The sequence below is a fragment of the Ctenocephalides felis genome, unplaced genomic scaffold (assembly GCF_003426905.1).
Source record: "Ctenocephalides felis isolate EL2017-DRISC unplaced genomic scaffold, ASM342690v1 CF-g0.4_SCAFFOLD_03571, whole genome shotgun sequence".
Lineage (NCBI taxonomy): Eukaryota > Metazoa > Arthropoda > Insecta > Siphonaptera > Pulicidae > Ctenocephalides > Ctenocephalides felis.
In genome coordinates, this window is record NW_020539725.1 from 62,407,027 (window position 1) to 62,431,235 (window position 24,209).

A 24,209-nucleotide genomic window follows, 5' to 3' on the forward strand; every position below is an offset into this window, starting at 1 on the left:
CCTAAATTAAAAAAAAAATCTTTATAGTTTCAAGACATCTCCAATTTTATTTGCTATCGATTTATAGTTTCTATTTGCAATTGGATCATGAATTTCAATCAAATAGCAACTTGCCAAAACAGGCACTACTAGTTACAATAAAAATATTGCAAGTCGTCTTCAAAAGCGCCAATAAATATTCTTACTTTTAATTTTTGAAAAATAACCAAAAACTTCACACAAACCTGGGATAAAAAATCCACACAAACCTTTCTGGGATAAAAAATCAATTATCCCTTATCCCTTATCCCTTATCCCTTATCCCTCACCAGACGCTGCACTTATGAACAGGATTCATGGGCGACCCCGAAGGACAATTGAAAGCCTCGGCGAAATCTTTCGAATTAGAAAGTGGCCCTAGAACCCTTATTATGCCCGGAGAGTGCACCGAGGACCTTATCTTGGTAAGGGCGTCTTCTGGCCTCATTGACCCGCACCAGATCTGGGCGTAGTTTAGGAAAAATAGCTGGTCGTGGGTCATGTTGACCCCTGGTAGGGCCAGATCGGGGCCGTTGGTGGCCTTCCATTTTTGGTAAGCCTAGATAAAGGACAAGAATTTTTTATTGCTTGTCAGTAGAGTCCATTTTTTAAAAAAGATATTTTCTGAAGAAGATTTTCTTTTAGTTTCCAAATTGTTGGTGTAAAGGACATATGTTGGTTTTTGGATGTGTAATGGATATATATATATATATATATATATATATATAGGGTGGTCCTTAAAATGGTCATTTTCGAATTTCCTTTTTCCCAGGGGCTCAAATGGTTCTAAATAGATAAAAAACAATTCTCTGAAAGTTTTAGCTCTTAATATTAACGTTTAGATAGAGCGCAATTCAATCAAAGTTTGTATGGAAAGTGCATGGAAAAAAATTTGAAAATTAAAAAAACATGCGTTAGGTGTAACTTAGCGACAAATGAATGAGTTTTATTCATTCATTTGTTCGCTAAATTACATCTAAAAAACATTTTTAAAATTTTTGAAAATTTTTCCATGCTATTTCCATACAAAACTTAGATTGAATTGCGCTCTATCTAAACGTTAATATTAAGAGCTAAAACTTTCAGAGAATTGTTTTTTATCTATTTGGAACCATTTGAGCCCCTGGGAGCAAGGAAATTCGAAAATGACCATTTTAAGGACCACCCTAATATATATATATATATATATATATATATATGTATATATATATATATATATATATATATATATATATATATATACTTTGTAGAGTTTCGAACAAGAATCCAAAAAGTAATAAAAAACAAAAAAAGTTTTTTAATAAACTATTTCTTCATCGTCATCAGTTCATTACAAACAGCCGATCTCATAACATCGAGAGAATAATATTGTTTGTTTCAAATAACAAACTTAAAAAAGTCATAACTTGTAGTAATTTTGATTTACAAAATTTACCTATTCGGCTGAAAAATAACTCATAAATTCAATTTTTGTTAAAATCTTGTTTTGAAAAAGTTCTAACGGATATTCAAACATACAGGTAATTAACTCAATTTTGTCATTAACCTTTTCTTATAATTTTCCATAAATTTTATCATTTTTAATATCTTGTTATATAATCCACTCATTTATTTTTATCATTTTCATTTTGATCATATTATCATATTTCTGTACATTATTATTTTTTCAATTAAAAAATCCATTTTCTTTTTTTAAACGTATTGTTTGCTTAAATCTTATCAAGATCATGTTTCTTGACAGATGTCCTGAAGATGGAACGTACCTAGTTCCAAAACGTCGACAGTACATAAATAGTGAAAGAAAGAAATAGTTTATTTAATTTTTTTTTTTGTTTTTTATTACTTTTTGGATTCTCGTTCGAAACTCTACAATATATATACATATATATATATATATATATATATATATATATATATTTATATATATATATATATATATATATATATATATATATATATCTTGATTTGTTTATTTCGACTTTGAAACATATTGTGATAAGGTTTTTCAGTCACAAATCGAAAATTGTTACATCTTTTTTTTTATTTTCCATAAAATATTTTTGTAATTTTTGTAATTTTGGATTAAAAATTAAAAAAATCACCCAGGCTAAGCACAGTCTTAGCGCCACCCTGGTACAAATGTTTACCCAAGTGGACTCTACTGACGAGCAAACTTAATCTAGAATTTAAAAAGGGACTCTGCTGACGAGCAAACTTAATCTAGAATTTAAAAAGGGACTCTACTGACAAGCAGATGTAATCTAGAATTAAAAAAGGGACTCTACTGACGAGCAAATTAATCTAGAATTAAAAAAAGGACTCTACTGACGAGCAAACTTAATCTAGAATTAAAAAAGGGACTCTGCTGACGAGCAAACTTAATCTAGAATTTAAAAAAGGACTCTACTGACGAGCAAAAGCTAAATATATAAAAGGGGACTTTACTGACGAGCAGACGAATATTTCAGTTTGCTCGTCAGTTCATATAATTTAAAATATAGTTTGCTTGTCAGTAGAGTCATTTTTATTTTCATATCTGATAAAATACAGTTGATGATAAAAAATATTAAATACAAAAATTCATAAAATCACCCAGGCTAAGCACAGTCTAAGCGCCACTCTGCATAGTTGAACTAAAAATGAAATTAAAAAGGGACTCTACTGACGAGCATACTAAAAATAAAATTAAAAAAGAACTACTGACGAGCAAAATTGAAATTGAAGGAAAATGGGACTCTACTGACGACCAAATTAAAAATGAAAAAGGGAGAGGACTCTACTGACGAGCAAAACTAAAAATAAAATTAAAAAGGGACTATACTGACGAGCAAAACTAAAAATAACAGAAAAATAAACGCTACTATTAAATTAAAAAATGGAAGAAAATGGGACTCTACTGACTAGCAAAATTAAAAATTAAAGAAAAAGGGACTCTACTGACGACCAAATTAAAAATGAAAAAGGGAGGGGACTCTACTGACGAACAAAACTAAAAATAAAATAAAAAATGGACTTGTAGTTTCTATAAATCTTTGAAGTCATTAAAATGTAAAATATTTTTATGCAAGACAGATATTACAGCTGTTCAAAGAATGAGATTATAACGCCAGCGAAATAGTAAAAAAAAGACAAGCAGTCGATGAATGTATGTTAATTTTAATTACATGAAGTTCTTCAAACACAATTATTACATGATGAGTGAATTTGTTAAAACAATATTTGTTGAACGAATGTTATAGAAGTTATTAATCAGCAATCACTTCATTTCTCTAATGAAGGTTCATTTCTAAATGCTAATTACAATGACAAACCGATCATGTCACATTCGAAGTATGACTTTAATTACACTATCGTTTTTCAATATTATGCATATTTTTAATGCTATTATAAACATATAATTTATAATTATCATTATATAAATGTGTATAATGATTGACGACATTAATAAATGTGTGCATCACGATGAGTGTTAACCATATTACTATTAAACATCATTCAACATTGTAAAATATGATGTATTTATTTTTACTTGTATGCCATATTGTACAGTAGCAAATAAGTTTTACATCAATCGCGTATGAACCTTACGCGCACTCTTTTTTCGACTTGTGGCTGAAAAACCTTATCACAGATATATATATATATATATATATATATATTTATATATATATATATGATTTATTACCCTGTAGCTTTGTTTGAGTCCACCGTTGTCTGCAATGTTTTCGCCCTGGGTCATCCTGCCGTTCATGTAGAGACCTACTTCGTCAATTTTGTATTTGCTGTACTGGTCAACTATGCATTGGGCGCGTTCCCTAAAAGCTTTCACGGTTGCATTGTTCCACCATTGCATCATGTTGCCATCTTTGTCGAATTGGCGACCTGGGGAAAAAAGTTGGAGGAATAAAAGTTAAAGGTTGAATTGCGATTCTAGTGAACTTTTTGGTGTCAGCGATAACCCAAAGTCTGGATATACAGAATGAGTATACCAATGGAAGTCCGGTGTCGTGGCGAGAGTAAATGCGTTAACTATTGATTAAAACTAATTTATAAGAAAGTGATACGCTGTGTTTTAATTAATAGTTTTAATCTGTGCTTTCAAACTAGAGTCCACTGAATATGATACAAACAATGTGTCGAAACGTATGGAAACAATAAAAATGTTATAAGTTTATACAAGCTTTTAATTTATGTATTGCTCTGAAGACTGAATCTCATATATCTCAACATCAAAGAAATAAAGGAGTTTTAGGTGATCAACAATAATTAGAAGTTTTGAGGCATGAGGGAAAATTTTTGGGGAAAATTCTTATGCTTGTTCCTTATTAGTAAAACTGTAAAAATGTCTATCTATGTTTATCTATTCTATATTATGTATTTGTATAAATATTATCCTAGAATTGAACCTAAGAGTAAATTTACGTTGATGGTGATCTCTATGATATGCTGAAAGAAATAAAATTTATATAATTTCACCGTGTTTGCCATCTATTTATACTTGTTTTACTATGGATATGTATTAGTTTGGTGTTTTATTTTTGGAATACGTAATTTTTATAGGTTGGTTTTTGGATTTTATCGACAAGAATTGAGACATGTTTTTTTTTCAAAAATATGACTATTTGAATTATAGTAATGGGCCAAAAATCGAAAGAATTTTTTTTTTAAATCTTCACGTTTCAGACATTTCTGAACATTTTGGCATACCTCATAAAAAATTGATGTGTATGTGTAGAGACAATTTTTCGTCGACGATTTCGGACGTACGGATTACCCGATTTGAATGGTTTAAAATACATTCGATTTCTATTGTTGATGAAACATATATTCTGGAATATAATATTCTGGATATTATTTATTTTATCTTACAATACCTATATTTTCACGTAAATATTAAATAAAGCAACATTTTCTTTTTTTTTAATACAGCGAAAGTTGATGATCTTGGTGGCGCCTCTATGGAGAGCGGTATCAATTAAACTTGAGGTACTTTATCGTGAGCAAATTAATACACAGTTGTAATTTGCCTAAAGGCAAAATGCCACCCACACCTAGTTAACTTCCCGTAGGGTAAGTTATTGTAATGGGCCGAAAATCGCAAATGAAAATTTTTGCATTTCTCGACGTTTTGAAGGTTTCTGAACATTTTTAAGGGGCATACCTCAGAAAAAATGCATGTGTGAAAAGTTTTTTTTTGTTCTAATGCACGATGCCATACACCACTAGTTACTTACCTTTGTCGTCAAATCCGTGGGTTATCTCGTGACCAATAACGACACCAATTCCACCATAGTTGAGGGATTTTGGAAACTTTTGGCTGTAGAATGATGGTTGGAGGATTCCAGCAGGAAACACTAAAATATTAAAAATATTGACAATGACTATCTATTTGCCGTGCGATCAGGCGTATTTTACATATAAACAATCAAGGAAGAATGTTATGATAACAGAATTCTAGATGATGCAGTTATCATAACGTTTATCCTTGCTTGCATGGCCGGTAATCTCCGAACAAATGAAGATTACCGTGTTTTGAAATGGAATGGTATTTGAATAGTTCGAAGGATGGCGCTACGATTTCCAATTTCATTGATCTAGCAGCTGGCTTGTTGATCTACATTGATTTGATCGGCCATCTTCTATAAGTTGTCAAATTGTCATCGCGTATTGTAGTTGAGATTTTCTGTGATTGTTTATATATAAATATGTTTTGGTGAATACGTTTTTCATTTATTATTAAGTTAAAATGATAAAGTGTTATGTGCCAAATTGTTATAACCCCAAATATAATAAAAAAATGCATGTTTTTCCGGCATCTAATTATCAGGTATGTACTTATATAATTATGTATTATGCATATAATGAATATGTATCATCACAATACTATTAAAATGTTATATATATATATATATATATATATATATATATATATATTTGTGTAAATATATATTATATATATATTTGTGTGTAAAAATTTGTGTGTAAAAAGATGCTTTCAATTTGGATGCAGAGGGCGAATAATCTTTTAATGGATGACCTAACTCTTCGGTTTGTGGCACAAATCAACGATAATTTGAAATCGAAACCAAATAGAAGTGTCTCCTTTACGGCAATAACAAAATAGTTTTCAAGTCACTGGAGAATGCTCTGATACAGAACCAGAAGAACAATCTGCAACTCCAAGGACAAAGCCAAGTAATTATAACTCTAAATACTTCAATAACATTTGCAAAAAAAAATTAATAAATGAATCTTATGTTCTTAGGAGATGGAAGCCTAAACACCTTGAAAAAGATTTTTGCAGCACCTCTAAGATTGTGAAGTGCAGGTTAAAAGTCACCTATTCTGACACCAGTTTTCCGAAAAGGTATTTTTTCATACTAATTGCAGCAAAAATATTTAATATGATAATTACAATATCTTCAATTAATATGATATAACAATATATTCAATAGAAGTCCTTGATGGTAGCTGCAAATTGCCGCAGAATGCAATGATTAGGCGTAGGAGTGCCTTAACACCCAGAAGATGTATGATACATCAAATTTTGTTTCGGGATTAAAATGCAATGCAATAATTTAAAGGATAAATTCCAACAGAGTATACAATGTTCTGAGAAGTTTTCAAATATTCCGGAAACTTAAAATGTAAGGTCAAGAATTTTGATAATGTCTCAATTAAGAGAGCATACTCAAAGACCAGACAGTTTATAAAGCGCAAGGGTTTAGTTATAGTTTTAACTAAACCTCCTTGCAATAAAAACTGGATTAAAACGATAGATAGATTTGAGCTACAATTGGTATAAATTAAAAGTAGTTCAGGGTTTTGGTTACTTACGTTTAAAAACACTTATACAGAAACTATTCAAAGATTTTGTCAAATATAACTTTATTAATGATTGATTAGATAGCAAAATAACTATTAAATGGAGAGATAATAAACAAGAATGTCTCGTAAATGAATTTTAATCCTAGGAATTTAGTTTTATCTCAATTTGGATATCAATATATATATGTTTTGTTTTTAGGATTATTTTGTTTGGAAAGTATTCATTCTTTTTTAAAAATGTGCTGTTCTTTTTATCCTTTTAAATTATTGCATTACTTGTCATTCCTTCTAAATTTGTCATTACATCATCAATACTCCTGCACTTTTTACTTCTTAGTTTTTAAGTTTTTAATATATTATTATTAGTCATTAAGTAATTAATATGAATAAGTTATTTCTAGAATATTAATAGAATAAGTACTTTAAAAATATGTCTGTAATATACTTTAATTAATAGTAGTCAGTTATTTCTGTTTAGATTATAATTCTTCAAAAATATGTCTGTGATATATTTGAAAATATATTTTGTATTTCGTATGTTTTGTTCTTATTTCAAATAATAATTTATTTCAGATTTTTGGGCTGTATTGATTTGATGTACAAATGTAGAAGTAATACCAGGGGTTAATTTACATACTGTATGTACATGTGCTTCCATGTAGTGATCTATTCGTAAATTAAAATGAGTGTAACGTCAAATGGCCCGAGATAGCGATCTATTTATGCTTATTTATCTATGCTTGCTTGTTTATATGTAAAATACGCCCGATCGCACAGCAAATAGATAGACATTTTCACAAGCTTAACAAACAATAAACTATTTTATGAAGCAGAATTGCTCTCTTAGATTCTGAAGATTGTAAAATATTTAAATTTGTCCATAGAAGATTTTTAGAAGTCGCCTTTTTTAAATTGCTCGTCATTAGAGTCCATTTATTTTTACTTCTAGCATTAGTTTGCTCGTCAGCAGACTTCATATTAATGTTAATTTTGTGTTTGCTCGTCAGTCGAGTCCCTTCTTTAATTCTAGATTTTATTTGCTCGTTGGTAGAGTTCTTTTACATTTTGATTTGTAGATTCAGTTTTTTGCTTGTCAGTAGAGTCTCTTTTTTAATTCTAGATTTAGTTTGGTCGTCAGTAGAGTCCTTTTTTTAAATTCTGTATTACATTTGCTCGTCAGTAGAGTCTCTTTTTAAATTCTAGATTTTATTTGATCGTCGGTAGAGTTCTTTTACATTTTTTTTCTACATTCAGTTTTTTGCTTGTCAGTAGACTCCCTTTTTTAACTGTAGATTAATTATGCTTGTCAGTAGAGTTCCTTTTTTAATTATATATTACATTTGCTCGTCAGTACAGTCCCTTTTTTAATTCTATATTACATTTGCTCGTCAGTAGAGTCCTTTTTTGTAGATTTTTAGATTAATTATGCTTTTCTGTAGATTTCCAAATCAAGCTTGCTCGTCAGTAGAGTCCCTTTTTTAACTTTAATTATGCTATGTCAGTAGAGTCCTTTCTAGAGTATTCTAGATGCTGCAGTTATCATAAGATTCTTTCTTGCTTTGTTTATATGTAAAATACGACTGACCGCACGGCAAATACATAGACATTTTCACAATTTCACTAAATCGTTGCCATGACAACGCTATTTTATGAGGCAGATTTGCCAGGTATTTGTAATTATATAATTCTTTACTCACCAATATCGTTTTTGTTCGGATTATAAAAAGCATTCACAACTGCCGGTTCTGTTGCCCATTTGTCTTTATCCACAGGCCGCCTTAGAAGTTGCATGTTTTTGTGAGCGTCCCATTTCAGTACATTCATAATATTTAAAAGAAAGTTTTTCTCTGATATATTCAACTGCAAAAAAAAAGATAAACAACTTGAATGACGAGAAATTTTATCTATGATTTTATCCACTTTACCAGTTTATACTCCGATTCCAAATCCTGTTTTTGAGTCAAAAAATCAGGATAACCGATTCGTTCATTCATGGCATCTGCTTTTTCTTTGGCAACTGCTCTTGTCTCGTCGTCCATCCAATGGTTGTCTGCTAGAAGATCGTTGAAGGCTTCTCTGATATTTTTGATCATTTCTAAAGCAGTGTCCTGGAAAAAAATAGTCACATTCTAAACGCACTTGCAAAAAATTTTGTACTGGGTTGTCACTTAGACTGTGCTTAGTCTGGGTAGTTTTTCACATTTTTTCAAATTTTTTTAACTCGAAATTACATTTTTATAATTTACATAAAATTGGGAAAGTGCTTCCGTATAGTCACAGTCTAAACGCATTTGCAAATAATTCTGTGCGACATTTTCACTTATACTGTGCTCAGCTTGGCGCCATTTTTACATTTTTCAATAGTTTTTCCCAAAATTTATAAAAACGCTCCCACATAGTCACATTCTAAACGCACTTGCGAAAATTTTTGTACCAGTGTGGCGCTTAGACTGTGCTTAGCCTGGGTAGTTTTTTTTACATTTCTATAGTTTATTTATCTAAAATTAAAATTTATATCCAAATCATTTTTGATATCAAAAGAATATTCTTTGAACATTTAAAAAAATTGAAATTTCAAAATAAGAAACTAGGAGTGCCTTAAGGTAAATTGCTGGAACTTTCCTAACCATAATAAAACTAGTGGTGTATGGCATTGTGCCTTAAGGCAAATTGCTGGAACTTTATGTACCGTAATAAAATATACGAGAAATTTCAAACGTTTTCAAATATATTATTACAAATACTGTAACTTTCATTATTTCTGATATCTTGTTATTATATCTGAGCAAATCAAATGTAAATTATAAATAAAACAATTTATTTCCAGGAACATTTACAATCGTCTTTTCATTTCGAATTCAATTTCAAAAAAATAGTTGCCTGATTTAAACAAAATTGAAAAAGCGCTCCCGTACAGTCACAGTCTAAACGCACTTGCAAATAATTCTGTGCGACATTTTCACTTAAACTGTGCTTAGCTTGGCGGCATTTTCACATTTTTCAATAGTTTTCACACAAAATTCGAATTCGAAAAGTGCTCCAGTACAATAACAGTCTGAACGCACTTGGCTAAAAATTTGTACCAGAGTGGCGCTTAGACTGTGCTTAGCCTGGGTAATTTTCTGAATTTTTTGAATTTTTGGAATTTTTTTAATTATCCAAAAGTTAATATTTAGTTTATCTTACCTTGCTCTCCTGGTTGAAGTTATCTCGGATAAACAAAGCTCCGACAGCCATTCCCAGTTTTTTGTTTGTCCATTCAACACATTGTGACCAGCGTTGTCGTTCACTTTGGATGCCCATCAGGATTTTACGGAATTCAACACGTTCTCTTTGGAAATCGTCGATCATGTGGGTTGTCATTGACATCATTAGACGCCAAATGACGTAGTTGTGGATGATCCTACAATTGGAATAAAGTAATAAATGGTAATAGATGTTACAATAATTGTTTAAGGGGGTTGTTCTTTTTTTATTTTTTTTTGTTTCGGTTTTGAGATTTTTTGATATTATGAAAGCTAAAAACCTTAGAATTATTTAGAAAAAATCATCTCAATATCTATTTTTTGACGAAGTTATGGATATATATATCTCTGTATGTATGATCCTCTGAAACCGTTTTTTCATCGCTCCGCGAGCTATTGTATGCCAGCTGCTCTCTTTTTCATTATAATACCTCATTCACATGACCTTTTTAATGTGTCAGCATCTTTGAACACCATGGTGTATTTAGTACATTAAATTAAATGGTGTATTTAGTTCATTATAAGAATTACAAGAATTGCTGAAGTCCCATAAGAATTAATAGAGTTTTGCTATAAAGTTATGAATATTTTGGCAACTTTGGATCTCCAAATATCTTGCCCAAAATACCTTTTATCCGTTTCGGCAATCAGTTTACCCATCTCGGTAAAGTAAGAGATTGCATAACTGACAACTGGCTCATCCATGGTTATGTTTACATGAGATAGACATGCCTGAAGGTACTCTAACCACTTAATTTGGGGAACCTTGGCGTGAAGCTCCTTCAATTTGAATCTTCTGTAAATTGCTGAAGTGTCCTGGCGCTCTGTTTCTGGTAACGAGATCTACAAAACAAAGATAAATGAAATTCGGTGTTGATAGTAAATATAGAAACTGAAAAAGATCTCCACTAACTAAATAGATATAAAAGATATAGAAAGGAAACATAAAAAAGGACTCTACTGACGAGGAAATTAAAAATGAAAAAGGGAGGGGACTCTACTGACAACCAAATTTAAAGAGACTTTACTGATGATTAAATTAAAATTAAAGGTAAAAGCGACTCTACTGACGAGCAAACATAATTTTAATCCAGAACATAAAAATGGACTCTACTGACAAGCAAACTTTAATTACAATCGAGTTGATAAAAAGGGACTCTACTGATGACTAAATTTAAAATTAGTAAATATAAAAACTGAAAAAGATCTCCACTAACTGGTATAGATATAAAAGATATAGAAAGGAAACATATAAAAAAGGACTCTACTGACGAGAAAACTTTAGTTTAGTTTGACAGATTCTAAAGCTGTTAAATGAAAAAATAAAAGGACTCTACTGACGAGCAAACATATTTTTAATCCAGAACATAAAAATTGACTCTACCGACAAGCAAACTTTAATTACAATCGAGTTAATAAAAAAGGACTCTACTGATGACTAAATTTGAAATTAGTAAATATAAAAACTGAAAAAGATCCCCACCAACTGGTATAGATACAAAAGATATAGAAAGGAAACATATAAAAAAGGACTCTACTGACGAGGAAACTCAATTTTAATAAAATGTTTGTGATGGGACTCTACTGACAAGCAAACTTTAATTACAATCTAGTTGATAAAAAGGGACTCTACTGATGACTAAATTCAAAGTTAGGGATCGTTCAAGTATGACGTAAGCAGATTTATTACAATTATTTACCCGCCCCCCATCCCCCTTATCAGCAAAAGTAAGCGAAGCTCTTACCCCCTACCCCCATGCTTACATAAATATTTTGCAATTAATGTAAAAAAATAAGACATAAAGTAGAAGGACTCGACTGACGAGCAAACTAAGCCTCGACATGATGAGAAAAATTAAAACGAAAAATATGTCAAAAGGACTCTACTGAAGTGCAATAAATAAGAATGTAAAATATGAAATAGGACTCTACAGACGAGAAAACCATAATTCGATATAATATGTAATAAAAAGGACTCTACTAACGAGCAAACTGGAAAACCAGATATAAAATAAAAGGACTCTACTGACGAGCAAATTGCGTCTCGACATTATAAGAAAAAGAACATAAAAGATAAAAAGGGATTGTACTGATGAGCAAACCAAAATTCGATACATAATAAAAAAAGGACTCTACTAACGAGCAAACTGAAAAACAAGATATAAAATAAAAAAAACTCTACTGATGAGCAAATTGAACCTAGACAAGATAATTAAAGGAAGAACGTAGAAAATAAAAAAGAACTCTACTGACGAGCAAACTCTATATGTAAAAAAGGACTCTACTAACGAGCAAACTGCAAAACCAGATATAAAATAAAAGGACTCGACTGACAAGCAAACCGAAATTTAACATATAATAAAAAATGACTTTATTAACAAGCAACCTCGATATCGTAAGAAAAAGAAGAACATAGAAGATAAAAAAGGACTCTACTGACGAGCAAACTGCAAAACCAGATATAAAATTAAAAAAACTCGACTGACAAACAAACTGAACCTACCATGATAAAAAAAATAAGAATGTAGAAGATGTAAAAAGGAAACTACTGACGAGCAAATCGAAACTCTATATGTAAAAAACGACTCTACTACCGAGCAAACTGAAAAACAAGCCAAAAAATAAAAGGGCATGGTAAGAAAAATAAGGCATTATAAAAAAATGTAGAAGATGAAAAGGAACTCTACTCACAAGCAAACGGAAATTCGATATATAATAAGAAAGGACTCTACTAACAAGCAAACTAAAAAAATAGATATAAAATAAAAGGACTCGACTGACAAGCAAACCGAAATTCGACATATAATAAAACCTATGACGTAATCATCATCCAGATTCCCCTGCCCACCATGTCATCCCAAAACAAGCAAATCAACAACCCTCCTTACGTAATACTTGAACTGCCCTTTGGTGGATATTTGTCTTTCACTTACATTAGCCAATTTGCTCTCAAATTCCAAAACTTCTCTCATATCATCCTCTGCTTTTACCGGATCGGCTCCCATCAAAATTGCAACTTGCGTCATATACCGATGGTAAGCTTGTAAATCTCCTTCGCTGCTGTTTTTAAGATAATAGTCTCTCGATGGAAGTGCCAAAGCAAGCTGGTCGAGCTGGAATTTAGGCACCAATTAGTCGAATTTGATAGAATTTAGCAGTGGCGTAACTAGACGCCCGGGGCCCGTGGCAAAATCATCCGATGGGGCCCTATCGTAGTACTCAATTTTTAATTTATTTAATTTTGTTTAATGAAAGTTAATAGTTTTACCACTGGCTAAAACAATTTTTAATGAATTTTATCACAATTAGCAAACCAATTTCGACTAATTTATATTTTATGGCATATTGAAAAAAAATGAAATTATACAAAAGGTAGAAAAGTAAAGTATTGACTTAGAGGTATAATTATAATTTAGTTGTAATTATATAAAAATAACAAAAAATACATAAAACTTAATTTTTCTTACAAATCAAACATGAAATATTAGTGAATATTTTCAACGTTAGAATAAATGGAAATTAAAATTAAACGCATTTTTTTTTAAAATAAAAATTAAATAAATACCACTTTTTTAAATTTAATTATTACATAACCTTCCATTAACAATTTGATTTTTTTGCTGTAATTAATTTTATTGATTAAGTAGTGACGTTCGATCTTTATGAAAATTTATGATTTAAACAATACCCCTGATTGAAAAATATGCATTTCTCGAAAATCCAATCCGTTTCAATACCTTTTGGACTATTTTTTAGCGAAGATGAAGACATTTGTCATCTAGCTTCTTTTTGAAGAAACAATAGTTAACCCTGCACCTATTCAAAATCAAATAAAAATAAAATATTAACTTCCATAAGCTATTTAGTAAATAAAATCCTTTCTTACTGCTTTGAGTTGCGTCAAAGTGTCTATTCCGAAGAATTTCCTATTCCACCTCTGAAATTTGATCGAAAACTAAATTTCCCTGGCAAATAGAAATCAGAATCGGAACAAATGTTTTTTTTTATCGTACTGATCTATTAAACCACACTAGTGGCGTCTAATTTTAAATTTTCAAATTCATGCCAATAATTTTCTAATTCTTAACAAATTTTTAAATGTTTATAGCATTTGAAATATCAGTGGTTTTAGATTATAGCGCTTTAGACGCTGCGGCGATAGTAGTAGAATATTACAATGGAAAACCTATAATAAAATAATTGTAGTTTGCAAACTTCTTTTTATGTAAAATAGTTTCATTTTGGATATCAACAAAACGGAGTTTAAAAGCAAGAATAGCATCAGTATGTCGTGCACATCTAGAAGGCCTAAATATTTTTAATGTTATTTTGTAATTAGATTCAAATCTTGATAAAATATTCCATCTTTTTATATCATGGCTAAAATAATTGAAAATTCATAAACCGTTTAAACAAAACGCGTTAAAATATGAAGAAACTAGTGGATGTGTTCTAAAGCGGATTAAATTTTGTTCAGAATGTGTTGAAATTAGGCTTGTAACAAATCGTATAATCAGCAACTGATTATAATAAATAAAATTAAGAAAGAGACTTGTCGGAGTCCATATGTCAGAAGTATAATCTGCTTCTGAAGATAAACTTTTAATTTTCAAAAGCAAAAATAATATTTGTATTTTCTGCGATAAAAAACCTAAGGTAGCTCTTTATTTAGTAAAGGCTTAGATTGAATATAATGAATGACTTCATTGTATATGAACGTAGCCGTTAAATGATTAATATTATATGTCATTTAACTATAAAAATAACGTATTCTTTGAATATTCACTATTATTCCTAGTATAGTCACTATTATTCCTAGAGACTGAAATTTTAGAAAATTTCACTTAATTAATAATTCAGTTTTTAATAAAGTGAGAGTATTTTTATCTGAAATCATTTATGAAAAATTCAGAAAATTATAGAAAATTAGATAGAATGATAAATAACTATTCTTCTAATTTCATGTATTTTTATATTTTGTGATAAAAATCTCTTCTTAAGGAGGCCCCCAAACAAATTTTGATACGAGGCCCCGCGAAGGCGTGCTACGTCTCTGATATTGAGAAAAAAGTTCTTCACGTGTTCGTTTTTTTATCTGAAAAGTCGATAACGTTTAAGTTATTTCATATACAATAATAAATTATTTCATTCATTCTTCATATCATATTATATAAACTAATGATTCTCAAATGCAGATCCATCGCAGCTCTTTATCGCATAAAAGATAAAACACAATACTTTCGCTGTGCGGCGGCGACTCCTTTGGTTTTAACTAACTAAATATTCGATGCAAGCCTGGTTGAATAATTAACTCCAACTTTGAACTTAAAAAATATAAAATATAAGTTTCAAGTGAAATAAAATTTATGTACAATGTAAAAATGTATAGTATGTTTCCTGGGCCGGGGCTCCCTATAGTTCCCACCGACGCCACCCTATAGTTACGCCACTGGAATTTAGATTGATAGTCTACATTGAACTTTTATCATGAGCGCTCAACTTGAAGCCCTTACATGATCGCACCTGGATGATGTGTGCAGAAGAATTCTTGTCATCGGCTCCCACGTACAATTCTATCAGAATGGGTTCACTGTAATCAGATCTGAGGCGCCCTAGAAGGGTTTCTAGGGTGAAATTTGGCAGCTTCCAATTGTCGTCTAACACCGGCCAACCGCCCAACGATGTGATGACATTCCTCAAGGGACCGTCACCGATTTTTCTGATTTGTTCTGCAAAATAAAACAAACTAAAATAGTGAATAGAACGAAAATAGGTTTGGAGTAAAACTTCTTCAGGCGCGACTAGGGTGTAAATATAAGATACGTATAAATAAGATAAGGGTCGAGTGCCAATATCATTTCTATACGGGTCGATTGTGATTAGTTGTCGTGTATGTGAATATAAATCTGTCGTTGTATAACAAGGAAATCGGCATAGATGAATAAACATTTTCAAAGTCACATCTTAGTTCAAATTTTTGAATTAAAACTTCTTTAGGCGCGACTAGGGTGTAAATCCGTACAAATAAGATAAGGGTCGAGTGCCTATGATTTTCCAGTCATTCGCTCTCGATTATATCATTTCTATACGGGTCGATTGTGATTAGTCGTCGTGTATGTGAATAGAGATCTGTCGTTATAACAAGGAAATCGGCATAGATGAATAAACATTTTCAAAGTCACATCTTAGTACAAATTTTTGAATTAAAACTTTTTTAGTCGCGACTAGGGTGTAAATCCGTACAAATAAGATAAGGGTTGAATGCGAATGATTTTCCAGTCATTCGCTCTCGATTATATCATTTCTATACGGGTCGATTGTGATTAGCCGTCGTGTATGTGAATAGAGATCTGTCGTTGTATAACAAGAAAATCGGCATGGATGAATAAACATTTTCAAAGTCACATCTTAGTTCAAATTTTTGAATTAAAACTTCTTTAGGCGCGACTAGGGTGTAAATCCGTACAAATAAGATAAGGATTGAGTGCCTATGATTTTCCAGTCATTCGCTCTCGATTATATCATTTCTATACGGGTCGATTGTGATTAGTCGTCGTGTATGTGAATATAAATCTGTCGTTGTATAACAAGGAAATCGGCGTAGATAAATGAACTTTTCAAAGTCACATCTTAGTACAAATTTTTGAATTAAAACTTCTTTAGGCGCGACTAGGGTGTAAATCCATACAAATAAAATAAGGGTCGAGCGCCAATGATTCGTCATTCGCTCTCCATGATATCATTTCTATACGGGTCAATTGTGATTAGTCGTTGTGTATGTGAATAGACATCTGTCGTTGTATAACAAGGAAATCTACATAGATGAATAAATTTTTCAAAGTCACATCTTAGTGCAAAGCTTGATTTAATGAAAAATCAGTAGCCTGAATCAGAAGAGTATTTTGCCCTGTTTTTTGAAAATATTAAAACAAATTAAGCATTTGTGCCGTGTACTAAACGTATCTTTATTGATTAGAAATTATTTCTATATTATTCGTAAATAAAAAGGGACTCTACTGACGTCCAAACTAAAAATGAAAAAAGAAGAAGGACTCTACTGACAAAAATAAAAATTAAATTCAAAGTGACTCTACTGATGATTAAATTAAAATTAAAGGTAAAAGGGACTATACTGACGAGCATACTGAAAGGGACTCTACTGACGAGCATATAAAAATAAAATTAAAAAGGGACTCTACTGACAAGCGAAACTAAAAATAAAAGAAAATAAACTCTACTAATAATTAAATTAAAAATGGAAGAAAATGGCACTCTACTGACGAACAAACTAAAAATTAAAGAAAATGGGACTCTACTGACGAGAAAAATAAAAATAAAATTTAAAGAGACTCTACTGATGAATAAATAAAAAATTAAAGAAAATGGGACTCTACTGACGAGCAAACTAAAAATTAAAGAAAAAAGGACTCTACTGACGACCAAACTAAAAATGAAAAAGGGAGGGAGACTCTACTGACGAGCAAAATAAAAATAAAATTTAAAGAGACTCTACTGACGAGCAAAATAAAAATAAAATTTAAAGAGACTCTACTGATGATTAAATTAAAAATTAAAGAAAATGGGACTCTACTGACGAGCAAAACTAAAAATAAAAGAAAAATAAACTCTACTGATAATTAAATTAAAAATGGAAGAAAAAGGGACTCTACTGACGACCAAATTAAAAATGAAAAAGGGAAGGGTCTCTACTGACGAGCAAACTAAAAATTAAAGAAAAAGGGACTCTACTGATGATTAAATTGAAAATTAAAGAAAAATGGACTCTACTGACGAGCAATCTTAAAATAACATTAAAAAGGGACTCTACTGACGAGCAAACTAAAAATTAAAGAAAAATGGACTCTACTGACGAGCAATCTAAAAATAACATTAAAAAGAGACTCTACTGACGAGCAAAACTAAAAATAAAATCAAAAATGGACTTGTAATTTCTATAAATCATTGAAGTCATTAAAATGGAAAATATTTTTTAGACAAGACATATATTACACCTATTCAAAGAATGAGATTATATCGCCAGCGAAAATGTAAAACAAATACAAACAGTCGATGAATGTATGTTAATTTTAATTAAATTAAGTTCTTCAAACACAATTAAATGATGAGTGAAGTTGCAAAAACAATATTTGTTTAGACTTTTTAGAATTTATTAATCAGCAATTACTTCATTTCCCTATTGAAGGTTCATTTCTGAATGCTAATTACAATGACAAACCGATCATGTCATATTTGAAGTACGACTTTATGTGGACTCAATGTTCACTTATTTATTAAGGGTTTGCAACCCCCGCCGAGGTTAAGATTCCAAACCTAATTCCAAAATTGCTTGCAAATTGGAGCACAGTAAAAAAATTCAGAGGCTATACCCTTTCCTCTCCGTTTACTACACTAAAATCAAAACTATTGATAAACTTTGGTCTTTGATTTACTTACGTATGTCCAAGATAGAAAACATAAAATATTATTTACTTTACACGTAATTCTTATTAATTATATCATACAGAAATTTATTTTCAAGTGTTTCTTTTTCAATTTAGAGGTTGTTAGAAGGGTTTTAGGGTTTTCACGGGGTTGAAAATGATTTTATTGCGAGGTAAATGTATTAAAAAATATTTGTTAATTATATTCTTTGATATTAAAAACGTTTTCTAGCGATAAAATGGTTCAATGTTCACTTATTTATTAAGGGCTCGCAACCCCCCCGAGTTGTTTTCACTTTTGAGCTTGAGGTTAAGATGAACCTAATTCAAAAATTTCATACAAATTGGAGCACAGTAAAAAAAAATCACACGTTACACCCTTTCCTCTCCGTTTACTGAACTAAAAATACAACTATTGATAGACTTTAGTCTTCGATCTACTTACGTATATCAACGCAGGATTTGTAGAATGTTTTGGCCTTAATCGTGGCCTGGTTGTCGTCTTCACCGATCGGTTCTTCGAGGACACCTTTGAGGATCAGCTGTTGCTGGTCAGCTAAAACTTCAAAAGTGCTGATTGAGCTCCTGTCTTCGGGTATGACGTGTTTTTTGTTCCAGGAGCCGCAGGCGTAACGGAAGAAGTCTTCGCAAGGGTCGGCTGTGTGGTCCATTGCTGATAATAGGGTTGAGGCTGGGGGAAAAAAAAAGTAGATTAAAGATATTTGGTATTAGTAGGGTAGTTATAGTAATTTTTTGCTGAAGGTTTCTGAACATTTTAAGGGGCATACCTCAGAAACTAAATGGATGTGTGTGTGTGTGGGTTTTGTATCTAAAAAACTTTCTGCTTGTATTGACAAAACATTTGCTTTTGAGGATAAAAAATTATTACATCTTTTTTTATTTTACCCAAGTTTACCCAAGTGCGTTTAGACTGTTTATATACTGGAGCACTTTTCCAATTTTGTGAGAAAACTATTGAAAAATGTGAAAATGCCGCCAAGCCAAGCACAGTATAAGTGAAAATGTGGCACAGATTTATTTGCAAGTGCGTTTATGCTGTGACTTAATTTGTTCGTCAGTAGAGTCCTTTTTCTAATAAAATTTTAATTTGCTCGTCAGTAGAAACTCTTTTTGTATTGAAATTTTAAAGTTGCTCGTCAATAGAGTCCCTTTTTTATTTTCTAGATCTAAATTCAAATTTGCTCGTCAGTAAAGTCTCATTTTGTACTGAAATTTTAATTTGCTCGTCAATAGAGTCCCTTTTTGTATTAAAGTTTTAATTTGATCGTCAGTAGAGTCCCTTTTCTCTTAAAATTTTAATTTTATCGTCTTGTACTATAATGATACAACTTTTTCAATTTTGTGAGAAAACTATTGAAAAATGTGAAAATGCCGCCAAGCTAAGCACAGTATAAGTGATTATGTCGCACAGAATTATTTGCAAATGCGTTTAGACTGTGACTATACGGTAGCACTTTTTCAATTTTGTGTAGATTATAAAAATATAATTTCGAGTTGAAAAAATTTGAAAAAATGTGAAAAACTACCCTACTAAGCACAATCTAAGTGACAACCTGGTTCAAAAATTTTTGCAAGTGCGTTTAGAATGTGACTATGCGGGAGCGTTTTTATAAATTTTGTGAAAAAAAACTATTGAACAATGTGAAAATGCGGCCAAGCAAAGCACAGTCTAAGTAAAAATGTCGCACAAAATTATTTGCAAATGCATTTAGAATGTGACTTTACGAGAGCACTTTTACAATTTTATGAAAATTAATTGAAATGTAAATTCGGGTTAAATTTTATTTAAAAAAAAATGAAAAACTACCCAGACTAAGCACAGTCTAAGTGAAAACCTGGTGCAAATATATTTGCAAGTGCGTTTAGACTGTTTCTACACTGGAGCACTTTTACAATTTTGTGTAAATTATAAAAATGTGAAGGATCGGCTGTGTTGTCTATTGCTGATAATAGGGTTGAGGCTGGGGGAAAAAAGATTTAAGACATTGGTATTAGTTGTTATCAACTTCACGTAGGGTAGTTATAATATTTTTTTTTATTAATCTATTTTGCAATCTGTTTTACATGTATAGCGTCCTGTCAACACACATCGCATCTCAACTTGACAGATAAATATTACTTCTGGCTCTTCATAGTGACAGCACTGCGCAAAACAAAAAGTGCAAGTGTCAGTTCGGATCTCTCTCTTGTTTCTCTCATGTCGAACTGCCAAAATTATAATTCTTAACTTTTTTCCTTTTTCCTTTTTCATTATAAATACTCAAATAACATCTACGTTTTATAAATGATAAATATAATTACACATAGTGTTGTTAATATTTCATCATAAATAAAATATATAATATAAAGACTACGAGTTTCTTTACATGTTCATTATTATTAAGCAGAGATGGCTAACAATAATTATCATATAATATAAACAAGAAGATAGTAGAAACACCCAGCGGCGTGTCTGCTAGGTATATCGTAGGGTAGTTATAGTAATGGGCCGAAAGTCGAAAATGTAAATTTTTTGCATTTCTTTTGACGTTTTGAAGGTTTCTGAACATTTTACTGGCATACCTGAGAAACTAAATGGATGTGTGTGTTTATGTGTGTTTTGTATGTCCGCATTCTTTTGTCAACGTTTTCGGGCAAAAAACTCTCGTAAAGTCACAGTCTAAACGCATTTGCAAATAATTCTGTGCGACATTTTCACTTATACTGTGCTTAGCTTGGCGGCATTTTCACCTTCTCACAAAATTGGAAAAGTGCTCCAGTACATAAACAGTCTAAACGCACTTGGGTAAATATTTATACCAGAGTGGCGCTTAGACTGTGATTAGTGTGAGTAATTTTTTGAATTTTTAATCCAAAATAAATTACAAAATTATTTTATAAAAAATAAAAAAAGATGTAATAATTTTATCCATTTATGTAATATTTTATCCATCCAAGACTATACTGTAAATTTTGTACGGCAAGGAGATTGAAAAGGGACTCTACTGACGAGCAATTTAATTTTTCACTTATAAGACGAAAAAAGACTATACTGACGAACAAATTGAATTTCGTAAAGAGAACATGAAAAGAACTGACAATCTCAAATCAGATATAGAATGAAAAAAAAACTCTACTGACGAGCAAATTAAATTTTAATCTAAAAAATGAACAAGTGATTCTACTGACAAGCAACTTTCTATCAGCATTGAAGATGCAAAACAAATCTAATAAAGATGAAATAGTAAAAAGGGACTCTACTGACGAGCAAACTGTATTTCGACCAGAGAAGAAAGAGGACTCTACTGACGAGGCTTTCGTCAATATTCAGTATGGCAAGTTCTTCATAGCCTTGCCATAACATTTTTCTGTTATGCGGCAGAATCGAATTTTTAACTTCCCGTAGGGTAGTAGTTATAGTAATGGGCCGAAAATCGAAAATGAAAATTTTTGCATTTCTCGTTCGACGTTTTGAAGGTTTCTGAACATTTTTAAGGGGCATACCTCAGAACCTAAAGGGATGTGTGCGTGTGTTTTGGATGCCCGCATTTTTAGTATTAAAAAAAGGACTCTACTGACGAGCAAATATAATCTAGAATTAAAAAAGGGATTCTACTGACGAGCAAAAAACTGAATCTAGAAATCAAAATGTAAAAGAACTCTACTGACGGGCATAATTAATCTAGTATTTAAAAAAGAAATCTACTGACCAGTATATAGAATCAAGAAATCTAAAGAAATAGAACTCTACTGACGAGCAAATAAAATCTAGAATTAAAAAAGGGACTCTACTGACGAGCAAACTAATCTAGAATTAAAAAAGGGACTCTACTGACGAGCAATCTAAAAATAACATTGAAAAGGGACTCTACCGACGAGCAAACTAATCTAGAATTAAAAAAGGGACTCTACTGACAAGCAAACTAATCTAGAAGTTAAAAAGGGACTCTACTGACGAGCAAACTAATCTAGAAATAAAAAAGGGACCTTACTGACGAGCAAACTTAATCTAGAAGTTAAAAAGGGACCTTACTGTAGAATTAAAAAAGGGACTCTACTGACGAGCAAACTTAATCTGGAATTTAAAAAGGAACTCTACTGATGAGCAAAATAATCTAGAATTAAAACAGGGACTCTACTGACAAGCAAACTAATCTAGAATTAAAAAAGGGACTCTACTGACGAGCAAATTTAATCTAGTATCAAAAAAGGGACTCTACTGACGAGCAAGCTAAATCTAGATTTAAGAAAGGGACTCTACTGACGAGCAAAAGTTAAAATTTCAGTTCATATAATGCAAAATATAGTTTGCTTGTCAGTAGAGTCCTATTGTCTTTTTGTAAATGAGTTTGTAGAGTCTTAATATATTTGTATAATTTATTTTGCATTTATTTAAAAATTTATTTAAAAAATCACCCAGGCTAAGCACAGTCTAAGCGCCACTCTGGTACAAATGTTTACCCGAGTGCGTTTAGACTGTTTATGTACTGGAGCACTTTTCCAGTTTTGTGAAGAATATTATTACTTATATATTATTACTTAATATTACTATTATTGAATGAAAATGTGAAGATGCCGCCAAGCTAAGCACATTATAAGTTCAAATGTCGCACAGAATTATTTGCAAATGCGTTTAGACTGTGACTATACGGGAGCACTTTTTCAATTTTGTGCAAATTAGGCAACTATTTCTTTTTTAAATTGAATTCGAAGTGAAATGACGATGGTTAATATAACAAGATAGCAATAATAATAAAGAAAGTTACAGTATTTGTAATAATATATTTGAAAACGTTTAAAATTTCTTGAATATTTCATTACGGTACGGGAAGTTCCAGCAATTTTCCTTAAGGCACAATGCCACCCACCCCACTAGTTTAGTTGGTATTTACCTGTTTTGATACAGTCCTCGGTAAGGCATATTGGTTTTTGAGGTCCTGAAAAAATAAAAATAATTTACTAATAAGTTTTATTTTACCAAATTTGGTTTATTACCAGAACTGCATGCGCCTCCAATTTGCAAAAAGACAATCGTCCAAACCCCTGCAGTAACCGCAACCAAAAGAACAACAAGGGTTGCCAGCATTGTTTTATTTTTCCTCCTCCACCATGGTCTTTTTTTCCTCCGTATAGAAGGTTCCGTACCACCAACAGCCATTCCACCGTTTACCGCCAAATTTGGTGCCTTTATGAACCCGTTTCTGGGGTTGGAACCTATCATGGGTTCTGAGGCGTCTGTCATGGGTGATGGGTTGAAATTGTCCAAAAAGGGTAAAAGGGTTGTACTAAATTGTTTGAAGGGTTGTTGGACTGGTAGACATTGGTGAGGATTTTTTGGCACGGTTTTTGGTCACAGCATTAGGTGTCACTTAAAAAGTTTTACTTCAAATTTTGAGTTTTACTAAAAAAATATTTATTATTTATTATACTAATATTTATATTAACTATGCGAATTGTTCGCAAAATATACACTTATTACGAATTTATAGCTCAGGTGCGTAAAGAAGTTTTACTTCAAAAATTTTAGATTGTGTGTTTTATGGCTTGTTGGGTATCGTTTGAAAGGTCTCGACGAGTAGAAAACGATTTTCACGAAAAAATGATTCTCTTTCAATTAAAACGTTTTATACATAACCATATTGTATTGCAAAAAATATTAGAATGTTAAAAATTATTG

General features: G+C 31.2%; 1 protein-coding gene and 1 long non-coding RNA gene across 2 annotated transcripts; one reads left to right on the forward strand and one right to left on the reverse strand.

Annotated features, from left to right (window-relative positions):
* Positions 1-304: 304 nt before the first annotated feature.
* LOC113386450 (neprilysin-1-like) lies at positions 305-23,774 on the reverse strand. The gene is made up of 12 exons (XM_026624231.1): positions 23,528-23,774; positions 23,425-23,469; positions 18,978-19,223; positions 15,615-15,820; positions 13,025-13,204; positions 10,720-10,934; positions 10,033-10,249; positions 8,772-8,954; positions 8,544-8,706; positions 5,253-5,372; positions 3,704-3,900; positions 305-577 (listed from the first exon to the last, which is right to left on the reverse strand). The coding sequence occupies exons 1-12, from the start codon at positions 23,772-23,774 to the stop codon at positions 305-307; spliced, it is 2,292 nt and encodes a 763-aa protein (XP_026480016.1).
* On the forward strand, positions 5,792-6,793 carry LOC113384399. The gene is made up of 4 exons (XR_003367939.1): positions 5,792-5,845; positions 6,029-6,213; positions 6,284-6,385; positions 6,474-6,793. It is a non-coding gene; the product is annotated as an uncharacterized LOC113384399 (long non-coding RNA).
* Positions 23,775-24,209: the final 435 nt, after the last annotated feature.

What these genes read in the sequence shown, in the direction of transcription:
- LOC113386450 (XM_026624231.1), bottom strand. Translation starts at nt 23,774, where the DNA reads ATGACAGACGCCTCAGAACCCATGATAGGTTCCAACCCCAGAAACGGG. An exon ending in ATTGCCGAAACGGATAAAAG is followed by an intron (nt 10,250 to 10,719) that starts GTATTTTGGGCA and finishes TTCCAATTGTAG; the next exon opens with GATCATCCACAACTACGTCA. An exon ending in CCACGGATTTGACGACAAAG is followed by an intron (nt 3,901 to 5,252) that starts GTAAGTAACTAG and finishes TTTTTTCCCCAG; the next exon opens with GTCGCCAATTCGACAAAGAT.